We start from the raw sequence: 24,352 nt of genomic DNA, 5'->3' as shown, positions 1-24,352 counted from the left end.
AGTTGGTGGGGATGACGTAGAGACCGGGGACGGGCGCCTGCGGGGTGCAGGAGCGGGAGAGCGGCTCGGAGGGGGGCCGGGAGAGGGTCTGCGGTTGGGAAGGGGGACGCGAGTGGGGCCGGGAAGGGGGGCGGGAGAGGGGTTGGGGCTGGGAGGGGGGTCGGGAGGGGTGGGGGGATTGCATTTGGGAGAGGTGGGCGGCCGGGAGCTGTGGGCTCTCCCCCAGGGGAGGATGAGGTAGCGAAGGGGACGGGGAGGCTCCAGGGAGCTTCTGCTGCCCTGCGGGTAACTGAAACAGAGAAGGAAAGAGGAAGAGGTTAGTGGAAGCTCAGGAAGGAGAGTTTTGCCCTCGAAGGTGCCCACGGGTCTCCTCGGCTCTGTCCAACCGTCTGTCCTAGCCCCCTCCCTACGCTCCCCCCCCCGGGAACGCTGCTGGGGCAGAGCCCCCGTCCTGCGGGGATGCTGGGGTGGGGGACACATGGCACCGCTGTCAGCCCAGCCCTGGTGTCGCTTTTAAAAGCATTTTGAGGGTCAGGATAAGGTAAAAGTGCATCGACCCCCCCCGGCTTCGCTCGGGCTCCCCACGGCAGCTCCGTGCCGTAGCCGCAGCGCTCGAGGTGGGGGCTCGCGGCCCAGCCGAGCCCCTCCAGCCCGCAGCTCCTCCCCAGGAGACTCAGGGCATGAAGCGGTTTTTAGGGTTTTTTTCCCCCAAAACCTCCCTGCCGTTGCCCCCAGGACTGGCTGGAGCAACGCTGGCCCCTACCCTGCCCTCCTTCCCCACCGCAGCCCGTCTGGGGCTGCTGCTCCCCCGGGGAAAAGGGGGTCCATGGCCAGCGGCTCCCTCGCGGCTGGGCGTTAACGAGGCCGGGCGTTAATGAGGCCGGCCCTAATTGCACGAGCACCCATGCAGCATCCCCCTATTTAAATTTTATTATTTAAATTTTATTATTTAAATTTTATTATTTAAATTTTATTATTTAAATTTCATTATTTAAATTTTATCATTTAAAGTTCATCATTTAAATTTCATCATTTAAATTTTATTATTTAAATTTTATCATTTAAATTTTATCATTTAAAATTTATAATTTAATTTTTATTATTTCAATTTTGATGGTTAATATTTTAATAATTTTTAAAAAATATTTTAATATTTTAATATTTTAATTTAATATTTAAATTCCCTCCAGGAGCTGCGCTCTGCCCCTCTACCTCAAAACATCCCTCCGATTAGTAACAATTAATCCTTAATAACAAATAATCCTTCCTAACTACTGACCGCTACAGAAATATAAAGAATTGGAGGAAAATAAAAAGTAACGAAGCCTCCAGCAGGGACAAAAAGGCACCAGCCAGAGGGTGAAGGGAGAGAAGCCAGAGCAAAGCGGGGCGGCAGCAGCGTGCGGGGTTAGTGAGGACGCGCGGGCAAGCGATGGAGGGACAGAGGGACGGAGGGACGGAGGGACAGGGGGTGGCAGGGGGAGGAGCGCGGCAGCCCGGCACCTCCGGGCAGGGCAGGGGGGTCCTGCAGCCCCCCCCCGACTGCAGCTCACGGGGGGTTTTGGGGTGTAGGGGCTTGAAACCCGCCGAGGCGAGCGGAGCCAAACGCGGCCGCTTCGCTTAGGAGGCGAAACCGCGGCTGCTCGTGTCTACACGCGGATCCAGGGGGGAAAATCAGCCCGGAGGAAGAGTCTGGAAGCTTCAGGGCAAAAATAAACGCTGGGAGATGTCTGACGGCACCCCGACCCTCCGCCGCGGCACCCCAACCCTCCTCGTGGCACCCCAACGCTCCTCGTGGCACCCTGACCCTCCGCCGTGGCACCCTGACCCTCCATCATGGCACCCCGACCCGGGGCAGCGGTTCCACCGGCAGCACCCACCGCCCCAGAGAATCCCCCCGTGGCAGGACCGGGGGGTCCCGGCCAGTTGCCACGGGTGGCTTGACCAGCACCGAACCCTGGGGGCACTCGGGGGTCCTGTTTGCCTGCTGGGAGAGGGGGTGAAGCCCCCACGCACGAGAGAAACCCGTGGCCGTTCTCATCCCCGCCGTGTTCTCCAGGGCAAACAGCTCGCTCTGGAGGTGGAGAGAGACTTTGCAAGGGCAAAGCCACCAGCACCCGCCGCGTCCCACCACGCTCCGAGCCAGGAATTGCAGATTTAGGGAGATCCTGGCCGAAAAAAAAGCGCCCAGAACCCGCGCACCGCTACGCTCCGACCTGGAGTAAACGGCGAGTAAGAGCCACGAGCTGGTGGAGCTGGTGGACGCAAGCCCTGCGCGGCGAGGGGTTTTCTCTGCCTCCAAATCTCGAGGAGGGTCCTCGAGATTTAAACTTAAGAGAAACTTAAGAGTTTCTTAAACCCCCGGTGACGACCCGTAACCCGTTAATCGCAGCCGGGTGCCGAAACACCGGGAGGCGACTGTCAACATCAAGGCCAAACACCTACAAGGATGGATCTGCGCTACCAGCTACGCCAAAAGAAGTTCAGATGAGGATTTTAAAGCTTCCTACTCTCGAAATAATAATAATAATAATAATAATAGTAACGAGATAATAGCACACGCTCACTCTTCCCATCTCCTTCTCCAACGACCCAGGTCATGGACCAGCTCCCACCGTCCCGACCGTGAGTTCAAGCACAAAGAAAACCCTCCACGGTTCAAATCCAGAATCCAACCGGCTGCCAAAGCCTTTTCCAACGCGGCTCCAACCAGACGCGACGCCCGCAGCCCTCGGCCCCCTCGTGGGGTCTCGCCCGACGCAACACGCATGAGACACCACCAATTATTTCTCAAGCTAACGAAGGTGGGAAGACCCTTGAGTGGGAGAGCGAGGTGGGATGAGCTCGACCCCGAGCCGCAGGCGGAGCAGACCAACGTGGTGACACCCCGCGCTCCGTGTCACCCCCCAAGCGCCCGAAGGGGCTGCGAACCCCCCCCAGCCCAGAAGGACTCTACTTGCCTGCTGGAGGAACATCTGCATGGAGTCCTGGTTGATGACAGCTCCGGCGGCCGCTTGCCCCAGGATGATCTTCTCCGGGCTGGAAGCCAAGCTGGGGCTGGGTTGGGAGGTCACGGATTGCTGGGTGGGCGGTGGAGGAGGAGGAGGAGGAGGAGGAGGAGGCACGTTGAGCTGGAGCGGAGCGGGCGGTTGGGAGGCAGTTTGGACGGTGAGGATGGAGGACTGGTCGGCGCTGGGGAGAAGGTTGGCGCCCGAGGAGGGCTGAGGCTGGACGAGGCCGGGGCTTTGGCTGGTGGTGGTGGCCTGGATGCTCACCGCCTGGCCGAGGTTCTCGGTGGCGTTGAGCATGGCCACCTGGTTGGGCAGCGTCACCCCTTGGATCACCGTTTGGCCCGTCTGGCCCAGCGAAGCGGCCACGGAAGGTTGGCTCTGGGTGGTCAAGCTGCCCGCCAAGGAAACAGGCATCTGGAAAAGAGCTGGTTGACCCACCTGGCCGGGCTGGAGCTGGATGGGAGCCGAGAGGATGTGAGCGGTGCCGTGGGCGTTCTGCGAGGTGAGCACCTGGCCCAGGTTCAGCTGCCCGGCAATGTTCTGGTTGGTGAGGATCTGGGCCGGCAAGGCTTGGTTGGTTATCAGCTGTCCGCCCGGCCCTTGGCTAGCGATGATGTGGGCTTGCCCGCCGGGGTGGGAGGTGGTCAGGATCTGCCCTCCCATGTTGGCTTGCAGGGCCGAGAGCTGCTGGGGTATCTGCACGGCGGAGGCGCCCGCCAGTTGCCCCGGGAGGAGGAACTGGTTCTGGCCCTGCAGCATGGCCTGCGGGACGTGCTGGGCGGGGATGACGATGCTGCTGCCCTGGTTGAGCAGGTGGACGCTCATGGGCTTGCTGAGGGCTTGCTGCTGCGGCGGCGGCTGCTTGAAGACGTTGGCTGGGAGCCCTTGGGGGAAGCCCGACAGCACCACGTTCTGCCCCGGTTTGCCGGCCATGAAGGTCAAGTTCTGCTGGGCCTTCTGCTGCTGCAGGGCGGCTTCGTTCTGGATGGTCAGCGTGGCATTGTTGGAACCGAAGGGCTTGGGGGTGATCTGGTAGAGTTTCTGCTGGAGGACGCCGGCGGGTTTGGGCTGGATCGGGGTGGGCGTCCTGTGAATGATGACGTTTTGGGCCTGCACCAAGGGGCTGCTCAGGTTGGAGGTGACGGTGAGCGGCTGGGAGCCTTGAGCGCCGGACACGCCGCCAAACATGGAGTTCCCGTTCAGCGTCGTGGTGGCCACCGTCGGCAGGTTCTTCTGGATGACGAGGCCAGCGCTCTGCGGAGAGACCCCCGTGGAGGCCAGGGTGACCTGCTGCTGCTCGGGGGCCGTCTGGGTGATGTAGCTGCCCACGGGCATGGTGGCCACTTGGGAGGGCTGAACCTGCTTGGCGATGATCTGCTGCGCCGGCTGGTTGATGGCCATCACTTGCTGCCCCACCACCTGAATGGGCCCGATGCCCAGCGCCCCGCTGGGGCTGCCGTTGGGCAAGCCCTGCAGGTTGGAGATGGGCTGGATGGTGACGTTCCCCAGACCGACCTGCTGGAGGAAAGGCTGGACGCTGATGGCCTTGTTGACGACGTCCGCCCCTACCGACTGCTGCACCAGGGCTTGGTGGGTGAGGACGGCGGGTTGCTGCAGCCCGATGAGGTCGGCCCCGCCGGAGAAGATCTGCGGGGTGCCGTCGGAGGCCGTCTGCACCACCGGCTGCAGGGTGGGGAGCTGGAAGGACCCCAAGTCCAGCTCGGCCTCCGCCTCCAGCGTCTGCTCGGTGATGTTGGCCTCCTGCAGGCTCTGCTGGAGGATGTCGCAGGGCTGGTCCGAGTTCTGCAGGTTGGCCCCGCCGCTGGACGGCGACCCCAGGATGTCATCTTCTAAAAAGTCGAGGTCCACGCTGGTGGTGGGCTGGCTCTGCTCGGTGCTCAGGTGGTTGCCGGAGGACTCTTGGACGTGGAGCTGGGAGGTGGCCGGTCGGAGGGGAGGAGAAAGAAGGCGGCATTGAGCTCAAGCACGGGGAAGAGGCCTCCAAGCCAACTGCTCGAGGGCTTCCATGGGCCACCTCGAGAGGGGAGCGGGCCAACGGCGCCCTCGACCCGCTCAGCCCGGGGAGCGTTTCGGCAGCCCCGGGAGAGCCTCGACCAACGCGCGGCGGCGTCCGAGGACGGGCCGGACCCCGAGGGCCCGGCGTTGAGGGCAGAGCTGGGCAGCGGCATCCCGAAGACGGGTGAAAAGCTTCGAGGCGTTAAAGCCACCGCGGTGCCACCAAATTAAGGGTTGGGAGCACGTCCCTCGCCTTTCTTACTCTTAAAAAATGGAAATTTCATGAAATAAGCCTAAAAACTCAGCGCAAACCCAGCCCTCGTGTGGTGGGAGCGGCCGGAGCAGCAGCCGAGCGACCCCAGACTCGGGCTACGGGTGCCCCATCCTACAGCGAGGAAAACCACGGACGAGCGTCACGCAGCCTAACCCCGGGCCGTCGAGTTTTGTAAAGGGAGTTAAAATATAAAATTAAAATAAAAATAATAATCAAAGTAAACCTCGACCTCTAGATAAACGGTGAAGCGTCGCCAGCTTCACCCCGAGTCTTGGTGCAAAACAAAGCGCAACGGAGGGAAAAAAAAATGAAAAAAAAATCAACTCTCATCATAATTTAACTGGAAATAAAGAGAAAAAAAAATAATATTCATGCTTGAACGTCCTGCATGCAGCAACCCACGCTCTGGGGGGGGAAAAATAGGATTTTTAGGATCTGCCTCCACGTATTTCCCCTTGGCTCCGGGGAAATGCCCACGGCAGCCCGGGGGGGTGAATTCTCAGCGATTTTTTTAAGCGTTCAGATTATCAGTGTGAGTTATCGAGGGGGGAGAGCGCGGCCCCACCTGGTTTTCTCCCGCCTGGGAAACGTGAAAACAACAAAAAAAAAAAGAAAAATCAAAAGCAAAAGGGTTTCTAAAGTTCCCCAAGTATAAATTAAAAAAAATACATACCCCAGCACCTTCAAAAAAGGCACTGGCTGCATCTCCTGTGTTGTCCAGGAGATCATCACTGTCAATCTGTAATTAAAAAGATTTTTATTTACTTTTTTTTAGGTAGAATATGGGAAAAAAAAAATGAAAAATGAAAAAAAAAAAAAGGAGTGCGGTGAGGGACGGCGCTGAGGCAGCGTCCCCCCCCCCCCGTCCCCTGCCAGCGGGGACCCCGTTCCGGCTCTGAGCACCCCAAAACTCCACGCAGGCACCTACCGGTCCTAAAAAACTAAAAAATCATCCTGAACTTGGGGGTTTCTTGCTATAGAAAACGTCTTTTTTTTTTTTTTTAATTTAAAAATTAAAATTAAAAAATTAAAAATTTTTTTTTAATTTAAAAAAAAAAGGGGGGAAGTTTGTGTTAAAAGTTTTGTTGGGACAGAAACGAGGCGCCGCTCACTCACCTTCTCGGATCCATGTAAAAAATCGTTCAGGGCTTGAGGATCGCTGCAAAACAACACAGGGACTAATTAACTAATTAACCTCGCCCCGGAGCGCGACAGAACGACGCGCGACGATTTACACCTCCACGCGCATCGCGGATATAAGTTGCTCTGGGAAGTTTCCAGACACTTCGAAGCGTTTTTGGGGCTGGGAGAGATCAGCCCGGCGCTGGAGACGCCACGGGGAGCGATGGGGACCCCCGGGTGGCACAAACCCCCCGTCCCACCCCGTCCCACCCCGGTGGCGCCCGGTTCACTTACCAAATTACATCTAGCAGGCACCGGCCGTCTTCATCATCCATGTCAACTGCGAAGAGCAGAGGAGAGACCACGTTACCGTCGGGAGAGCGAGAGGGGGTGGGAGCTGCTCCCTCCATCCCCAACACCCCGCTTGGCTTCTCCTCCCCGTCCCCAGGGATGACGATGAGCGCAGAATCGATAGGGTTGGAAGAGCCCTCTGGGCTCATCGAGGCCAACCATGGCCCTGACACCACCATGGCAACTAGACCATGGCACTAAGGGCCATGTCCAGTCTTGTCTTCAACCCCTCCAGAGATGGTGACTCCACCACCTCCCTGGGCAGCCTCTTCCAGTGTCTAATGACCCTTGCTGAGAAGAAATGCTTGGAAAGGAGCTTTGGGTTGGGAAGGACCTTGAAGACCATCGAGTCCAACCGTTAACCCAACGCTGCCAAGGCCACCACTACCCCATGTCCCTCAGCACCACATCTCCACGGCTTTTGGATCCCCCCAGGGATGGTGACTCCACCACCTCCCTGGGCAGCCCCTTCCAGTGGCTAATGACCCTTGCTGAGAAGAAATGCTTCCTGATGTCCAACCTGAACCTCCCCTGGCGAAGCTTGAGGCTGTGTCCTCTTGTCCTAGCGCTGGTTGCCTGGGAGAAGAGGCCGACTGTCCGCTCCAGCCTCCCTTCAGGTAGTTGTAGACTGCACTAAGGTCCCCTCTGAGCCTCCTCTTCTCCAGGCTGAACACCCCCAGCTCCCTCAGCCGTTCCTCGCAGGTCAGACCCTCCAGACCCTTCCCCACCTTGGTCGCCCTCCTCTGCACTCGCTCCAACACCTCAACATCTCTCTTGAAGTGCGGGGCCCACAACTGGACACTTGTTCAAGGTCTCCCCGGCGCTGCCTCGCACCCAACGGCCGGCAGCGACGGGGCAAAACCAACGTGAGAACGCAAACACCGGCCCTTCGGAGTCCTATCTGCGGCCCGCTCCTTAATTGTTAATTATTCTTCGTTTTATCGTATTTAAGACACTCACAATCATTATCCCTCTGTGATTTCGGCTTCCCTTTGTAATTAGAGGTAACGATTCGAATATATTTGGTATTACAGCAGGAACGTTTGAGATAACTCTTTGGAAAGGCTCGGGAAAACGGGTTTCCGAGCCCAGAAACGCTTCAGTTCGTGGTACGAGGGTGAAAAAAGGCCTCACCCTACGAAGGAGCAGCAGGAACACGTCGCGTGGCTCCGAAGCCTTAAAAAGGGCTTCGAGGAGATCCGGCTGTTCCGAGAAATGTCATTTTCAGCAGCTTTTTTTCCACTCCAGAAGGTTTTACTCTCATGGAGGAAACACTTTCCCCTTCCCGACAGAATCCCTTTGACCCTCCCCACGTCCCACGCTCGTACCGCGGAGCTCCATCGAGTCCCACCGGGCGCACGGAGTTTAGACCCTCGACACCAATTCCACGTTTTCTTTTCAGTTTTTAGGGTTTATTAAAGTTTGGTTTTATCCCGTCGGTTTTCTCAGGCTGCCCCTTACCGAGGTCATCGATAAAACCGCGCGAGAAGCCGCCGTGGAGCCCGCCGAGAACATCAGCGACGCTTTAAAACGTGATTTTTTTTTGGAGTGAGGAAAAGCAAATCGCTAAAGGATCGGGGAGGAGCGAGCGGAGGATCCCCAAACCCGCTCGCGAGCGAATTTAGACAAACAAAGGCAGCGAAAAAGGACCAAATATTCCCTCCGCGCGCTCTTCCGCGGCGTCAAGAGTTGGTTTATCACCGACGTCCCGAGAGGACAGCGCGTGAAAGCGGCTGGGAGAATCACTGGGTAAAACGAAGGGACCCGCTGAAGCTTCTCGTTTGTTTTCTATGGTTTTGTTTGTCCGCAGCTTCAACGGCCAAGTTCTCCCCGTGACCCTTGGAAAACCTCTCCAACCATCGCCACCGATTTCAACAGCTCCCCGGCCGACACAGAATCACAGGATGGATGGGGTTGGCAGAGCCCTCTGGGACCATCGAGGCCAACCATGGCCCTGACACCACCATGGCAACTAGACCAGGGCACTAAGAGTCGTGTCCAGTCTTGTCTTCAACCCCCCCAGAGATGGTGACTCCACCACCTCCCTGGGCAGCCCCTTTCAGTGTCCGATGGCCCTTTCTGAGAAGAAACGCTTAGAAAGGAGCTTTGGGTTGGGAAGGACCTTTAAGACCATCAAGTCCAACCGTTAACCCAACACTGCCAAGGCCACCACTACCCCATGTCCCTCAGCACCACATCTCCACGGCTTTTGAATCCCTCCAGAGATGGTGACTCCACCACCTCCCTGGGCAGCCCCTTCCAGTGGCTAATGACCCTTGTTGAGAAGAAATGCTTCCTGATGTCCAACCTGACCCTCCCTTGGTGAACCTTGAGGCTGTGTCCTCTTGTCCTATCTCCAGTTGCCTGGAGAAGAGGCTGACTGTCCGCTACACCCTCCCTTCACGTGGTTGTAGACTGCACTAGTTGTAGACACAGTGAGGGCTTTACCGAAACGGGAGATATTTTCATTTCTACCAGGATCAACTCCAAGGTCGGAGCTAAACGGTGAAACCCAACGGAAATCAGGAACACGCAGCGGCGAGAGGTTCTCCGACGGGCTCGGTGACCTGAGGGAACCCCCTACGTATCTTTACGTCACCATTAACTGAGCGCTTGGACTTCTTCCAGGTTTGAGGACACGCAGCTTATACCGAAGGGGGGAAAAAACCCCTAAAATACCATTTTTGGACAGCTCAAGGCGCAGCGATAAATGGGATCAGCGACACCAGGAAGGACGAGCGCGCGGGCGAAGGAGGAAACGGCCCCACGCTCGCCGCGACCCGCAGGGCTCGAGGAAAGGATTCCTCCAGAAATCCATCGCGTTTCTAAGCAAACAAACCCCCAAAACAGAAACGAAAGCACGTCTGGTTTTATTCTCGCGGGACGAATAAATATTTGAAATGTAAACACGGCTTTTTTTTTTATTCCTAGCAGAAATTAAAAAAGGAAACGGCCCAGATGCTGGAAATACCGACGGCGAAAGCCTGGTTTTGACAGATAAACTTCAAACAAAAGGGAAATAGGGAAGGAAAAGGGAAATAGGGAAGGGAGAAGGAAATAGTGAAGGGAGAAGGGAATAGTGAAGGGAAAAGGGAAATAGTGAAGGGAAAAGGGAATAGTGAAGGAAAAGGGAAATAGTGAAGGAAAAGGGAAATAGTGAAGGGAAAAGGGAAATAGTGAAGGGATAAGGAAATAGTGAAGGAAAAGGGAAATAGTGAAGGAAGAAGGAAACAGTGAAGGGAAAAGGGAAATAGGGAAGGGAAAAGGGAAATAGTGAAGGGATAAGGAAAATAGTGAAGGAAAAGGGAAATAGTGAAGGGATAAGGAAATAGTGAAGGGAAAAGGAAAATAGTGAAGGAAAAGGGAATAGTGAAGGGATAAGGGAAATAGTGAAGGAAAAGGGAAATAGTGAAGGGAGAAGGAAATAGTGAAGGGATAAGGGAAATAGTGAAGGGAGAAGGAAATAGTGAAGGGAAAAGTAAATAGTGAAGGGATAAGGAAATAGTGAAGGGATAAGGAAATAGGGAAGGGATAAGGGAATAGGGAAGGGATAAGGGAAATAGAGAAGGGATAAGGGAATAGTGAAGGGATAAGGAAATAGTGAAGGGAAAAGGGAATAGTGAAGGGAAAAGGGAAATAGTGAAGGGAAAAGGGAATAGTGAAGGGATAAGGAAATAGTGAAGCGATAAGGGAAATAGTGAAGGGAAAAGGGAAATAGTGAAGGGATAAGGGAAATAGTGAAGGAAAAGGGAAATAGTGAAGGGAGAAGGAAATAGTGAAGGAAGAAGGAAATAGTGAAGGGATAAGGGAAATAGTAAAGGGATAAGGGAAATAGTGAAGGGATAAGGAAATAGTGAAGGGATAAGGGAAATAGTGAAGGAAAAGGGAAATAGTGAAGGGAGAAGGAAATAGTGAAAGAAAAGGGAAATAGTGAAGGGATAAGGAAATAGTGAAGGGATAAGGAAATAGTGAAGGGAAAAGGGAAATAGGGAAGGGATAAGGAAATAGTGAAGGGAGAAGGGAAATAGTGAAGGAAAAGGGAAATAGTGAAGGGATAAGGAAATAGTGAAGGAAAAGGGAAATAGTGAAGGGATAAGGAAATAGTGAAGGAAAAGGGAAATAGTGAAGGGAAAAGGGAAATAGTGAAGGAAAAGGGAAATAGTGAAGGAAGAAGGAAATAGTTAAGGGATAAGGGAAATAGGGAAGGGATAAGGGAATAGGGAAGGGATAAGGGAATAGTGAAGGGATAAGGAAATAGTGAAGGGAAAAGGGAATAGTGAAGGGATAAGGAAATAGTGAAGGAAAAGGGAAATAGTGAAGGGATAAGGGAAATAGTGAAGGGATAAGGAAATAGTGAAGGGATAAGGGAAATAGTGAAGGAAAAGAGAAATAGTGAAGGGAAAAGGGAAATAGTGAAGGGAAAAGGGAAATAGGGAAGGGATAAGGGAAATAGGGAAGGAAAAAGGGAAACAGTGAAGGGATAAGGGAAATAGTGAAAGGATAAGGAAATAGTGAAGGGAAAAGGGAAATAGTGAAGGAAAAGGGAAATAGTGAAGGGAAAAGGGAATAGTGAAGGGAAAAGGGAAATAGTGAAGGAAAAGGGAAATAGTGAAGGGATAAGGAAATAGTGAAGGGAAAAGGGAAATAGTGAAGGGATAAGGGGAATAGTGAAGGGATAAGGGAAATAGTGAAGGGAAAGGGAAATAGTGAAGGGATAAGAGAAATAGTGAAGGGAGAAGGAAATAGTGAAGGGAGAAGGAAATAGTGAAGGAAAAGGGAAATAGTGAAGGAAAAGGGAAATAGTGAAGGGAGAAGGAAATAGGGAAGGGATAAGGGAAATAGTGAAGGAGAAGGGAAATAGTGAAGGGATAAGGAAATAGTGAAGGAAAAAGGAAATAGTGAAGGAAGAAGGAAATAGTTAAGGGATAAGGGAAATAGGGAAGGGATAAGGGAAATAGTGAAGGGATAAGGAAATATTGAAGGAAAAGGGAAATAGTGAAGGGAAAGGGAAATAGTGAAGGGATAAGAAAAGTAGTGAAGGGATAAGAAAAATAGTGAAGGAAAAGGGAAATAGTGAAGGGATAAGGAAATAGTGAAGGGAAAAGGGAAATAGGGAAGGGATAAGGAAATAGTGAAGGGAGAAGGGAAATAGTGAAGGAAAAGGGAAATAGTGAAGGGATAAGGAAATAGTGAAGGAAAAGGGAAATAGTGAAGGGATAAGGAAATAGTGAAGGAAAAGGGAAATAGTGAAGGGAAAAGGGAAATAGTGAAGGAAAAGGGAAATAGTGAAGGAAGAAGGAAATAGTTAAGGGATAAGGGAAATAGGGAAGGGATAAGGGAATAGGGAAGGGATAAGGGAATAGTGAAGGGATAAGGAAATAGTGAAGGGAAAAGGGAATAGTGAAGGGATAAGGAAATAGTGAAGGAAAAGGGAAATAGTGAAGGGATAAGGGAAATAGTGAAGGGATAAGGAAATAGTGAAGGGATAAGGGAAATAGTGAAGGAAAAGAGAAATAGTGAAGGGAAAAGGGAAATAGTGAAGGGAAAAGGGAAATAGGGAAGGGATAAGGGAAATAGGGAAGGAAAAAGGGAAACAGTGAAGGGATAAGGGAAATAGTGAAAGGATAAGGAAATAGTGAAGGGAAAAGGGAAATAGTGAAGGAAAAGGGAAATAGTGAAGGGAAAAGGGAATAGTGAAGGGAAAAGGGAAATAGTGAAGGAAAAGGGAAATAGTGAAGGGATAAGGAAATAGTGAAGGGAAAAGGGAAATAGTGAAGGGATAAGGGGAATAGTGAAGGGATAAGGGAAATAGTGAAGGGAAAGGGAAATAGTGAAGGGATAAGAGAAATAGTGAAGGGAGAAGGAAATAGTGAAGGGAGAAGGAAATAGTGAAGGAAAAGGGAAATAGTGAAGGAAAAGGGAAATAGTGAAGGGAGAAGGAAATAGGGAAGGGATAAGGGAAATAGTGAAGGAGAAGGGAAATAGTGAAGGGATAAGGAAATAGTGAAGGAAAAAGGAAATAGTGAAGGAAGAAGGAAATAGTTAAGGGATAAGGGAAATAGGGAAGGGATAAGGGAAATAGTGAAGGGATAAGGAAATATTGAAGGAAAAGGGAAATAGTGAAGGGAAAGGGAAATAGTGAAGGGATAAGAAAAGTAGTGAAGGGATAAGAAAAATAGTGAAGGAAAAGGGAAATAGTGAAGGGATAAGGAAATAGTGAAGGGAAAAGGGAAATAGGGAAGGGATAAGGGAAATAGGGAAGGGATAAGGGAAATAGTGAAGGAACAAGGGAATAGCGAGGTCCCGCTCGCACCCTGTCCTCGTTAGGGCTCCACGCAGCACCCTCAGCCCCTCCAGGGGTAATTAAAACACCCTTTCACCCCCCCCACACCCCCCGCCTGGCGCGCGCCCTCCAGGTGGGATTTTGAACCCCTCTATTTTCCTCCGTGAAAATACCAAAAGGCTTCACACCTACCTGGAAGCTGCCCTGGGTCTTCCCTCGTGTTTTTTTTATTCCATCCCATCCCGCTCCTACTCTTAACGACCCGCCCTCGTTAGCCTCGCCACCGCGGCCTCGCAGGGACCCCGCTACGCCGAGGGAGAGCGCTCGTGTGTTACTAACCTCGTGGTTTTAGCAACTCTGTGCCAATTACGGCTAGGAGGTGGGACACAGAACATATTTGCTTTGGGCAGTCATAACTGTAAAGGAAAAAATAGAGAAGGACGATTACAGCAGCGACCCCAAGGGCCTAACGAACCCCCCCGAGAAGCGTGAACGTGGGGCTGGGAACAGCGACTTCACAGAGTCACAGGATCGAGGAGTTGGAAGAGCCCTCTGGGCTCGTCGAGGGCAACCATGGCCCTGACGCCACCACGGCAACGTGACTTGAAGGTCTTAAAGGTCCTTCCCAACCCAAAGCTCCTTTCCAAGCATTTCTTCTCACCAAGGGTCATCAGACACTGAAAGGGGCTGCCCAGGGAGGTGGTAGAGTCACCATCTCTGGAGGGATCCAAAAGCCGTGGAGATGTGGTGCTGAGGGACATGGGGTAGTGGTGGCCTTGGCAGTGTTGGGTTAACGGTTAGACTTGATGGTCTTAAAGGTCCTTCCCAACCCAAAGCTCCTTTCCAAGCATTTCTTCTCAGAAAGGGTCATTAGACACTGGAAGGGGCTGCCCAGGGAGGTGGTGGAGTCACCATCTCTGGAGGGATCCAAAAGCCATGGAGATGTGGTGCTGAGGGACATGGGGTAGTGGTGGCCTTGGCAGTGTTGGGTTAACGGTTAGACTTGATGGTCTTAAAGGTCCTTCCCAACCCAAAGCTTCTTTCCAAGCATTTCTTCTCAGAAAGGGTCATTAGACACTGGAAGGGGCTGCCCAGGGAGGTGGTGGAGTCACCATCTCTGGGGGGGTTGAAGACAAGACTGGACGTGGGCACTTAGTGCCCTGGTCTAGTTGCCATGGTGGTGTCAGGGCAATGGTTGGCCTCGATGAGCCCAGAGGGCTCTTCCAACCTCATCGATTCTGGGATTCTGTAAGTCCAACCGTTAACCCAACGCTGCCAAGGCCACCACTAACCCATGTCCCCCAGCACCACATCTCCACGGCTTTGGAATCCCTCCAGAGATGGTGACTCCACCACCTCCCTGGGCAGCCCCTTCCAATGTCTAATGACCCCTTCTGAGAAGAAATGCTTGGAAAGGAGCTTTGGGTTGCGAAGGACCTTGAAGACCATCAAGTCATGTTGCCATGGTGGTGTCAGGGCCATGGTTGGACTCAACGAGCCCAGAGTGCTCTTCAACCTCATCGATCCTGGGATTCTCTGATTACACGGGGAAGGAAAACGATTCTCTAACTCTTCTCACAGATGCTCTGGAGCGGCGGAAGCCAGAGCCTGGCCAACAACGATCCGTCTCCGTGCACGGGACGCAGCGACAGGAGGGGACGAGCCGCCGAGGACGCTCCCGGTGCTGCGATGGGAAAGGTCCCGATTCTGCGCTGGGGAAGGGTTTTCCTCGCAGGCTCACCCCGTCCCGGGCCGCCCTCCCCTCCCCCTGCACAGGACTGAGCTTTTTTTCGCTCGAAATCATTTCCAGACTCGCATTCCGTCGACCGCAGCGGGAGGAGAAGGAGGAGGAGGAGGAGGAGGAATACAATGGGAGGCAAAAGCACTCGCTTTTTGGGGAAGGAGAAGGAAACACTCCGGGGTTGGAGCAAGACGTGGGGAAGGAGCTCGGCCAACGCGGTGCGGAGGAGAAACGCTGCTCCCCATCCACCTCGCAGACGTTTTTTGGTTCAAACTTGGGTGCTGGGTTTGTTTTTTTCTTTAGAGGGAGCAAATTCCATCAAGAAACCAGAGAACAAGAAGGAGAAACGCCCTCAACTACGCCCAGTCCTGTCAAAACCGGGTCCGAACCCGCGGCGTCGCTGAGAAGTGTCGTTCAACTCCTTTGAATAAAAACCAATAAACGTCGAGAGTTGAAGTTCTCCAACAATTTCATCCACAGGAGAGTCTTGTTCTCACGGCTGATTTTCGGTTCTCTCCGGACAGCAACAAAACCACAGCAAAAACGGGGTTAATTTGGTGCCGGAGAAGGCGAGGAGTGAGGGCTGGGGCGTGTTAGGAAGCTCAGAGGGGGACAGAGCTGCCCCGAGCATCTCCTGCTCACCTGGAGCTGGGAACCACCATGACCGAGCTCTGGGGTTTGTTGTTAAGCTCCAGTTTTCATTATTAAGCTCTGGTTTTGGGGGGAATCATCCTCTTATGGGGGGAATCAAGGACCTCCCTTGATCTGCTGGCCACACTCTTCTTAATGCACCCCAGGATCACACAATCGATGAGGTTGGAAGAGCCCTCTGGGCTCATGGAGTCCAACCGTTGCCCTGACACCACCATGGCAACTAGACCAGGGCACTAAGAGCCGTGTCCAGTCTTGTCTTCAACCCCTCCAGAGATGGTGACTCCACCACCTCCCTGGGCAGCCCCTTCCAGTGTCTGATGACCCTTTCTCAGAAGAAATGCTTGGAGAGGAGCTTTGGGTTGGGAAGGACCTTGAAGACCATCAAGTCCAGCCGTTAACCCAGCACTGCCAAGGCCACCACTACCCCATGTCCTTCAGCACCACATGTCCACGGCTTTTGGATCCCTCCAGAGATGGTGACTCCACCACCTCCCTGGACAGCCCCTTCCAGTGTCTAATGACCCTTGCTGAGAAGAAATGCTTCCTGATGTCCAACCTGAACCTCCCCTGGCAAAGCTTGAGGCTGTGTCCTCTTGTCCTATCACCAGTTGCCTGGAGAAGAGGTCGACTGTCTGCTCCACCCTCCCTTCAGGTAGTTGTAGACTGCACTAAGGTCACCTCTGAGCCTCCTCTTCTCCAGGACAAACACCCCCAGCTCCCTCAGCCATTCCTCGGAGATCAGACCCTCCAGACCCTTCCCCACCTTGGTCGCCCTCCTCTGCACTTGCTCCAACACCTCAACATCTCTCTTGCAGTGTGGGGCCCACAACTGGACACTTATTCAAGGCAAACCCACACCATAACGCAGACCCCAACCACACCCCAACGCCCCCCCACGCTACAGACAAAACCCGAGCGCCTCCACGTGCTCCTGAGCCAGGTGATGGGGAGGTTCAGGTTGGACATCAGGAAGAATTTCTTCTCAGCAAGGGTCATTAGCCACTGGAAGGGGCTGCCCAGGGAGGTGGTGGAGTCACCATCTCTGGAGGGGTTGAAGACAAGACTGGACATGGCCGTTAGTGCCATGGTCTAGTTGCCATGGTGGTGTCAGGGCAACGGTTGGACTCCATGAGCCCAGAGGGCTCTTCCAACCTGGTTGATTCTGTGGTTTCTACGCGTTGGCTGGGCGTCTGCACCTCCACGTGCTCCTGAGCCAGGTGATGGGGATGGCTGGTGGTAGCTAAAGACACGTCAGCCTCGCTGGGTGCCAGGAGCAAAGCCACCCCTACCTCCGTCTAGTCCGCGACGAGGCAGGACTCACCACCCACCGCCTGCTCCGTGGTCCTGCCTCCCCATCAAACCTTCTCCAGGCAACACCAAACTCCAGGTGCAGCCACGACTTAGAGACAGACACGGCTCTGGGGGCGACCAGGCGTCGCAGACACCCCGCAGGTGACAAACGACAACGGGTGTTACTCGAGAAAAGGCACCGAGAAACGATTCCTGCACGTGGGCACCAACAGAGCCAGCGAGGGCCGACGTGATCCCAGCCGAAAAGGGGCTTTTTGTGGCCACAACGACCCCTGAAGGGTGGCGCGGGCCACCCGCAGGCGAAGGGACAACCTCGCTCCTGGCACCGCGTCGTTACCGGCTCGGGAAAGATGCAGCCGGTTTATGAAAACCCTCCTCAGGACACGAACGTGATGATGGGGAGAAACAAACCCTCTGCGCGAGGAAGACGAGGCCGGGGGGGACAGGGGAAGCGCGGAGGAGGCGTCTGGAGGCTGGTGGGACCGTGCCGGGCGCCGCGGCCCCGCGGGGTTATTCACGGAGCAGGTGGGACACGGGCGAGAGGAACAGAAAAGCTTTTCTCCCCGCTCGGCTGGGCTGGGAGGACCACCTCGAGAGATGAAACGAGAGCTCGGTCTCCATAGCAATCGATGCCACCAATAAGATCAGCGACGGCGCGGCGGGGACGGCTCCGGCCCGGCTCCCACCGGAGGGTTTTGGCGCGTGTCACCAATCCTGGCCGAAAACATGAGAAACCTTCGTTCTCCTCCAGCTCCACGAGCAGAAAGCGTTCCTGACCCTGCTCAGCGGCGTTTCTTCTGAGCTGATGCCAACCGTCAGCGTGTTAATGAGGAAGTCAAGGCAATTAGCTGGCCGTGGGCTCGCAGCTCGTCCCCCCGAAGTCCCCAACCCGGGAGTTAAGGGACAACTTTCCAGACACGCTGGTTTGGTGCCCAAACTACGGTCAGAGAGGAAACACAAGCGCAAGCGGAGCGAGACTGAAGATGAAGAAGCTCACGGGCCAACAGCTGTATGTTGGGGGGGTTCAGCCTGGAGAAGAGGAGGCTCAGAGGGGACCTTAGTGCAGTCTACAACTACCTGAAGGGAGGTTGGAGAGGACAGTCGGCCTCTTCTCCCGGGCAACCAGCGCTAGGACAAGAGGACACTGCCTCAAGGTTCACCAGGGGAGGTTCAGGTTGGACATCAGGAAGCATTTCTTCTCAGCAAGGGTCATTAGACACTGGAAGGGGCTGCCCAGGGAGGTGGTGGAGTCACCATCTCTGGAGGGATTCAAAAGCCATGGAGATGTGGTGCTGAGGGACATGGGGTAGTGGTGGCCATGGCAGCGTTGGGTTAACGGTTGGATTTACAGAATCAATGAGGTTGGCAGAGCCCTCTGGGCTCATCAAGTCCAACCATGGCCCTGACACCATCATGGCAACTAGACCAGGGCACTAAGGGCCATGTCCAGTCTTGTCTTCAACCCCTCCAGAGATGGTGACTCCACCACCGCCCTGGGCAGCCCCTTCCAGTGTCTGATGACCCTTGCTGAGAAGAAATGCTTGGAAAGAAGCTTTGGGTTGGGAAGGACCTTTAAGACCATCAAGTCCAACCGTTAACCCAGCACTGCCAAGGCCACCACTAACCCATGTCCCTCAGCACCACATCTCCACGGCTTTGGAATCCCCCCAGAGATGGTGACTCCACCACCTCCCTGGGCAGCCCCTTCCAGTGGCTAATGACCCTTGTTGAGAAGAAAGGATCCCATTGGCCTTCTTGGCCCCAAGGGCACATCACTGTCCCATGGATAACTTGTTGTCCACCATGACTCCAAGGTCCTTCTCCACGCCTTCACTTCTAGCCTCCATACTCTTGCTCAGAGGATACTACACAGGCCTTCACTTCTAACCTCCATACACGTGCTCAGAGGATACTACACAGGCCTTTACTTCTAACCTCCATACTCTTGCTCAGGGGATACACAGGCCTTTACTTCTAGCCTCCGTACTCTTCCTCAGAGGATACTACAGAGACCTTTACTTCTAACCTCCATACTCTTCCTCAGAGGATACTACACAGGCCTTTACTTCTAATCTCCATACTCTTGCTCAGGGGATACACAGGCCTTTACTTCTAGCCTCCGTACTCTTCCTCAGAGGATACTACAGAGACCTTTACTTCTAACCTCCATACTCTTGCTCAGGGGATACTACACAGGCCTTCACTTCTAACCTCCACACTCTTGCTCAGGGGATACTACACAGGCCTTTACTTCTAGCCTCCATACTCTTGCTCAGGGGATACTACACAGGCCTTTACTTCTAGCCTCCATACTCTTCCTCAGGGGATACTACACAGGCCTTTACTTCTAACCTCCATACTCTTCCTCAGAGAATACTACAGAGACCTTTACTTCTAACCTCCATACTCTTCCTCAGGGGATACTACACAGGCCTTCACTTCTAACCTCCACACTCTTGCTCAGGGGATACTACACAGGCCTTTACTTCTAGCCTCCATACTCTTGCTCAGGGGATACTACACAGGCCTTTACTTCTAGCCTCCATACTCTTCCTCAGGGGATACTACACAGGCCTTTACTTCTAACCTCCATACTCTTCCTCAGAGAATACTACAGAGACCTTTACTTCTAACCTCCATACTCTTCCTCAGGGGATACTACACAGGCCTTCACTTCTAATCTCCATACTCTTCCTCAGAGGATACTACAGAGACCTTTACTTCTAGCCTCCATACTCTTGCTCAGAGGATACACAGGCCTTTACTTCTAACCTCCATACTCTTGCTCAGTGGATACTACACAGGCCTTTACTTCTAACCTCCATACACGTGCTCAGAGGATACTACACAGGCCTTTACTTCTAACCTCCATACTCTTCCTCAGAGGATACTACACAGGCCTTTACTTCTAACCTCCATACTCTTGCTCAGGGGATACACAGGCCTTTACTTCTAGCCTCCGTACTCTTCCTCAGAGGATACTACAGAGACCTTTACTTCTAACCTCCATACTCTTGCTCAGGGGATACTACACAGGCCTTCACTTCTAACCTCCATACTCTTGCTCAGGGGATACTACACAGGCCTTTACTTCTAACCTCCACACTCTTGCTCAGGGGATACTACACAGGCCTTTACTTCTAGCCTCCATACTCTTGCTCAGGGGATACTACACAGGCCTTTACTTCTAGCCTCCATACTCTTCCTCAGGGGATACTACACAGGCCTTTACTTCTAACCTCCATACTCTTCCTCAGAGAATACTACAGAGACCTTTACTTCTAACCTCCATACTCTTGCTCAGGGGATACTACACAGGCCTTCACTTCTAATCTCCATACACGTGCTCAGAGGATACTACACAGGCCTTTACTTCTAACCTCCATACTCTTGCTCAGGGGATACTACACAGGCCTTTACTTCTAGCCTCCATACTCTTCCTCAGAGGATACTACAGAGACCTTTACTTCTAGCCTCCATACTCTTGCTCAGGGGATACTACACAGGCCTTCACTTCTAACCTCCATACTCTTGCTCAGGGGATACTACACAGGCCTTTACTTCTAACCTCCATACTCTTGCTCAGGGGATACTACACAAGCCTTTACTTCTAGCCTTCATACTCTTCCTCAGAGGATACTACAGAGACCTTTACTTCTAACCTCCATACTCTTGCTCAGGGGATACACAGGCCTTTACTTCTAACCTCCATACACGTGCTCAGAGAATACTACACAGGCCTTTACTTCTAGCCTCCATACTCTTCCTCAGGGGATACTACACAGGCCTTTACTTCTAGCCTCCATACTCTTGCTCAGGGGATACTACACAGACCTTTACTGAAATAAAGAACACGTCTGGCTTCAGGCCAGGGGATGTGACGGCTAATTCGGATCCAACCAAAACAACGAGGCCACCGGGTTTTAGTATCGACTCGGCCCAGTGCTCCCAGCTGCCGGCTACGAGGAAACACCAATCGCAGCGGCGAGCTCCCAGCTGGCGCGAGGCGGTGGATCGGCACCAAGAGCAGCGAAATAGTATTTGGCCAAAGGCAGGAGGAGCTCGGCCGCGGCCGAGGAACGTCCGTGGAAATGCCACACGGGCCTGAGCCGCGGCCCCGAAAGCGCAGCCAAGAGGGATCGAGGCCTCTCCTCCCTCTCTCTGGAAGCAGACCGCTGCCGTCCCTCCTCACCCCGCTGCCGTCCCTCCTCACCCCGCTGCCGTCCCTCCTCACCCCGCTACTCCTTCTAGAAAAAAAGGAGGGGACAAACGGAGGATCGAGAGGCAGCACCTCAACGCTGACCAACTCCAGGAGCCTGGGGTCTGACCTGCAGCAGCAGGAGCTCAGAGACAGCAGCTCCGGGTAGTAAATTATGTGATTTGTAAAAATCGGCGGGCTGGGGACGGTGAAATCGGGGCTGCCCGCGCGGTTGGGGAGGGATCCTGCACCTGCCTGGGATCCTGGAGCCACGCAGCAACCGGGTAACGGGGTTAAAAGGGCTCCTACCACCTTGTCCTCTCACTTAGAAATAATAATAATAATAATAATAATAGTAATAATCAGCACGATTAGTTTACTTGTCACAGAACTGACGGTAAAAAAGCGAAATGTTTTAGTGTTCAAAGTGTCACCGCAGCCACGGGGGGGTGAGGAAACAGCCCCCGAACGACGTAACTCTGTCAAACCCTCGTCCCAAGCCCTGCCCAGCCCAGGGCACCCCTTGGCGCAGCACCCCGGCACCCTCCTCGCGCCCCCGGCAGCTCCGCAGCCCCAGAAACACCCGTTGCGAGCGTGACTTCGCCCACGGGTGCTCGGCACCGAGTCCTGCTGCCCCTGAACTTGGTGGGGAAGACAAACCCAGGAGCCCCCCCCCCCGTGCCTCAGTTTCCCTTCGCGTCACATACACCTTCCACTCCGACTCCGCAGCGCAACAAGAAAGTTACGACGGCGAACGGCGCGTCCGGGCACCCCGAGAGCGAAACGGCACCAGAAACCCCCCAGGAACGAGGGCACACGCACGGAACGACCCAAACCAGCACGGAATGACCCAAACCAGAGGGAAAAGGCGACCTGGCGAGGTGTATCCCAGTCCCGAGCCAACGCCAAGAGCCCACAGAAACCAAAACGACGACCGCGACGCCCGCAAAGCGTCCCCGCAAAGCCCAAACGCTCTCTAAAAAAGGTAAAACGCGTCTGGAAATCCAAGCTGCGAGCGGCGAGGCGAATGAAAACCAGAAGAGGGTTTGCGGAGCAACGCACCGTAGTTTATTCAGCCGATGTGTTGGGAACGCGGGGAGCTGCACCCTGTTGTAAGGAGCCCGCTCCGACACCCGGAGCCACCCGGAGTTACTCCCACCACAACGTCCCCCCCGCTAAAGCAGGGGACGAAGCGGGTGGCAGCAGCAGGCCGGAGGGGGGACGAAGCGGGTGGCAGCAGCAGGCCGGAGGGGGGACGAAGCGGGTGGCAGCAGCAGGCCGGAGGGGGGACGAAGCGGGTGGCAGCAGCAGGCCGGAGGACAAGGTTGGGGTCTCCCAGGCCGGGAGGACGCGCCGGGTCTGGGCCGGCCGAGCTGCGGCTTCACTCTCGCTCCCTTCGCCGGGGAACGACGGCGGCGACGGAGCTTTTTTTTTTTGTTGGTTTTTGGTGGTTTTTTTTGGTTTATTTTTTAATCCTGACCCCCGCAAACCTTCCGCTTCCCTCCCGTGCCTGCGCTCCCAGCCCCGGCCCAGGGCATCCCTGCCTCTTCCTCAGGAGGAGGAGGAGGAGGAGCGGCGGTTGCGGGGTACACCCAGGCCGGCGGCAGCTCCACAACCGAGACACCGACACCGGCGGCCTCTCCCCGCCCGGGAGGAGGTGGGCGCTGACCGGAGGCAGCGGGGACCGGCGGAGGGGAGGGGGGGGGGGGGGGGGCTGCCGGCGCCCCCTCTTTCCACCTAAGGGGGTGTGTGTGTGTGGGTGTATGTGGGTGCACGGGAGGGCGACGTCTCCTTTTGAGGAGGGGGGCACGTTGTATGGCGGAGCCGTGCCCCGGGGAGGCTCGTCCGGGGGCGGCAGGGCCGAGGCGCGGGGATGGGAGCGGGGCCGGGGGGGGGGGGTGTGGGTGTGTGTATGTGTGTGTGTGAAGAGGCGAAGGGGAGGGGGGGTGCCGGTGGCCGGGGAAAGGGGGCAGCCCCCCCCGCCGCTCCCCCCCCGCCCCCCCCTCAATGCCCGCCCGCCGCCGCCGCAGGTAGCGGGAGTTAAAGCGATTTAAAGCGAAATCGCTGCATTGTGCAGAAACTCACCGTGATGTTTGAGCAGCGGCCGGCGCGGGGTCTCCCAGACATCCCCGCACGGGCTGGCGGAGCCAGGACCCCGCCAGGCACCGACGCTTAGGGGTTCGCCGCGCTGCCTGATCGCCGCCGGCACCCCCTGAACTACCCCGCAACACTCACCCCCACAACCGGCACCGCACGGGGCACCCCCGCGCCGGGCGGGGGAGAAAATTAACGCGCACCCCCCCCCACTCGGTATCGCAAGCCCCCACCTCCCTGGGCCCCGCATTTGCATGGCCACGCCCCTTCCCCGCCAGGCCACGCCCACCGCCAGGCCACGCCCCCTCCCCGGGCCCGGCAGTGCTGGGGACGGGCCGGGGCCAGGGGGAGCGATACGGGGCTGGGGGGGGGACGGGAGACCCCCCGGTGTCCCCAACGTCCATCCCCGGTCCCCTGCGTCTATCCCCGGTGTCCCCAACATCCCCGGTGTCCCCAACATCCATCCCCGGCGTCCCCAACATCCATCCCCGGTGTCCCCAACATTCATCCCAGTCTCCTGCGTCCATCCCTGGTGTCCCCAACATCCATCCCCAGTGTCCCCAACATCCATCCCCCATCCCCTGCGTCCATCCCCAGTGTCCCCAACATCCATCCCAGTCTCCTGCGTCCATCCCCAGTGTCCCCAACATCCATCCCTGGTGTCCCCAACATCCATCCCAGTCTCCTGCGTCCATCCCCAGTGTCCCCAACATCCCCAGTGTCCCCACCATCCATCCCCAGTGTCCCCAACATCCATCCCCCATCCTCTGCATCCATCCCCGGTGTCCCCAACATCCTCGGTCCCCTGCGTTCATTACCAGTGTCCCCAACATCCATCCCCAGTGTCCCCAGCATCCATCCCCAGTGTCCTCACCATCCATCCCCAGTGTCCCCAACATCCATCCCAGTCTCCTGCATCCATCCCCAGTGTCCCCAACATCCATCCCCGGTGTCCCCAACATCCATCCCCCATCCCCTGCGTCCATCCCCAGTGTCCCCAACATCCACTCCCCGTCCCCTGTGTCCATCCCTGGCGTCCCCAACATCCCCGGTGTCCCCAACATCCATCCCCAGTGTCCCCAACATCCCCAGTGTCCCCAACATCCATCCCCGGTGTCCCCAACATTCATCCCAGTCTCCTGCGTCCATCCCTGGTGTCCCCAACATCCATCCCCAGTGTCCCCAACATCCATCCCCCATCCCCTGCGTCCATCCCCAGTGTCCCCAACATCCATCCCTGGTGTCCCCAACATCCATCCCAGTCTCCTGCGTCCATCCCCAGTGTCCCCAACATCCC

The 24,352-nt window shown here is 55.1% G+C and overlaps 1 protein-coding gene across 1 annotated transcript; it reads right to left on the bottom strand.

Moving 5' to 3' along the window:
* Positions 1 to 2,960: 2,960 nt before the first annotated feature.
* LOC137677314 (BRD4-interacting chromatin-remodeling complex-associated protein-like) lies at positions 2,961 to 23,079 on the bottom strand (the record flags this gene model as incomplete). The annotated part of the gene is made up of 5 exons (XM_068424608.1): positions 23,047 to 23,079; positions 13,397 to 13,473; positions 6,718 to 6,763; positions 6,418 to 6,460; positions 2,961 to 4,943 (listed from the first exon to the last, which is right to left on the bottom strand). Coding segments are annotated over exons 3-5 (2,067 nt in total), but the record flags the coding sequence as incomplete, so codon positions are not given.
* Positions 23,080 to 24,352: the final 1,273 nt, after the last annotated feature.

The sequence above is a fragment of the Nyctibius grandis genome, unplaced genomic scaffold (genome assembly GCF_013368605.1).
Source record: "Nyctibius grandis isolate bNycGra1 unplaced genomic scaffold, bNycGra1.pri scaffold_138_arrow_ctg1, whole genome shotgun sequence".
NCBI classification, from domain to species: Eukaryota; Metazoa; Chordata; class Aves; order Nyctibiiformes; family Nyctibiidae; genus Nyctibius; species Nyctibius grandis.
Note: the sequence above shows the minus strand (reverse complement) of the source record. Positions and strands in the feature narration are given on the sequence as shown.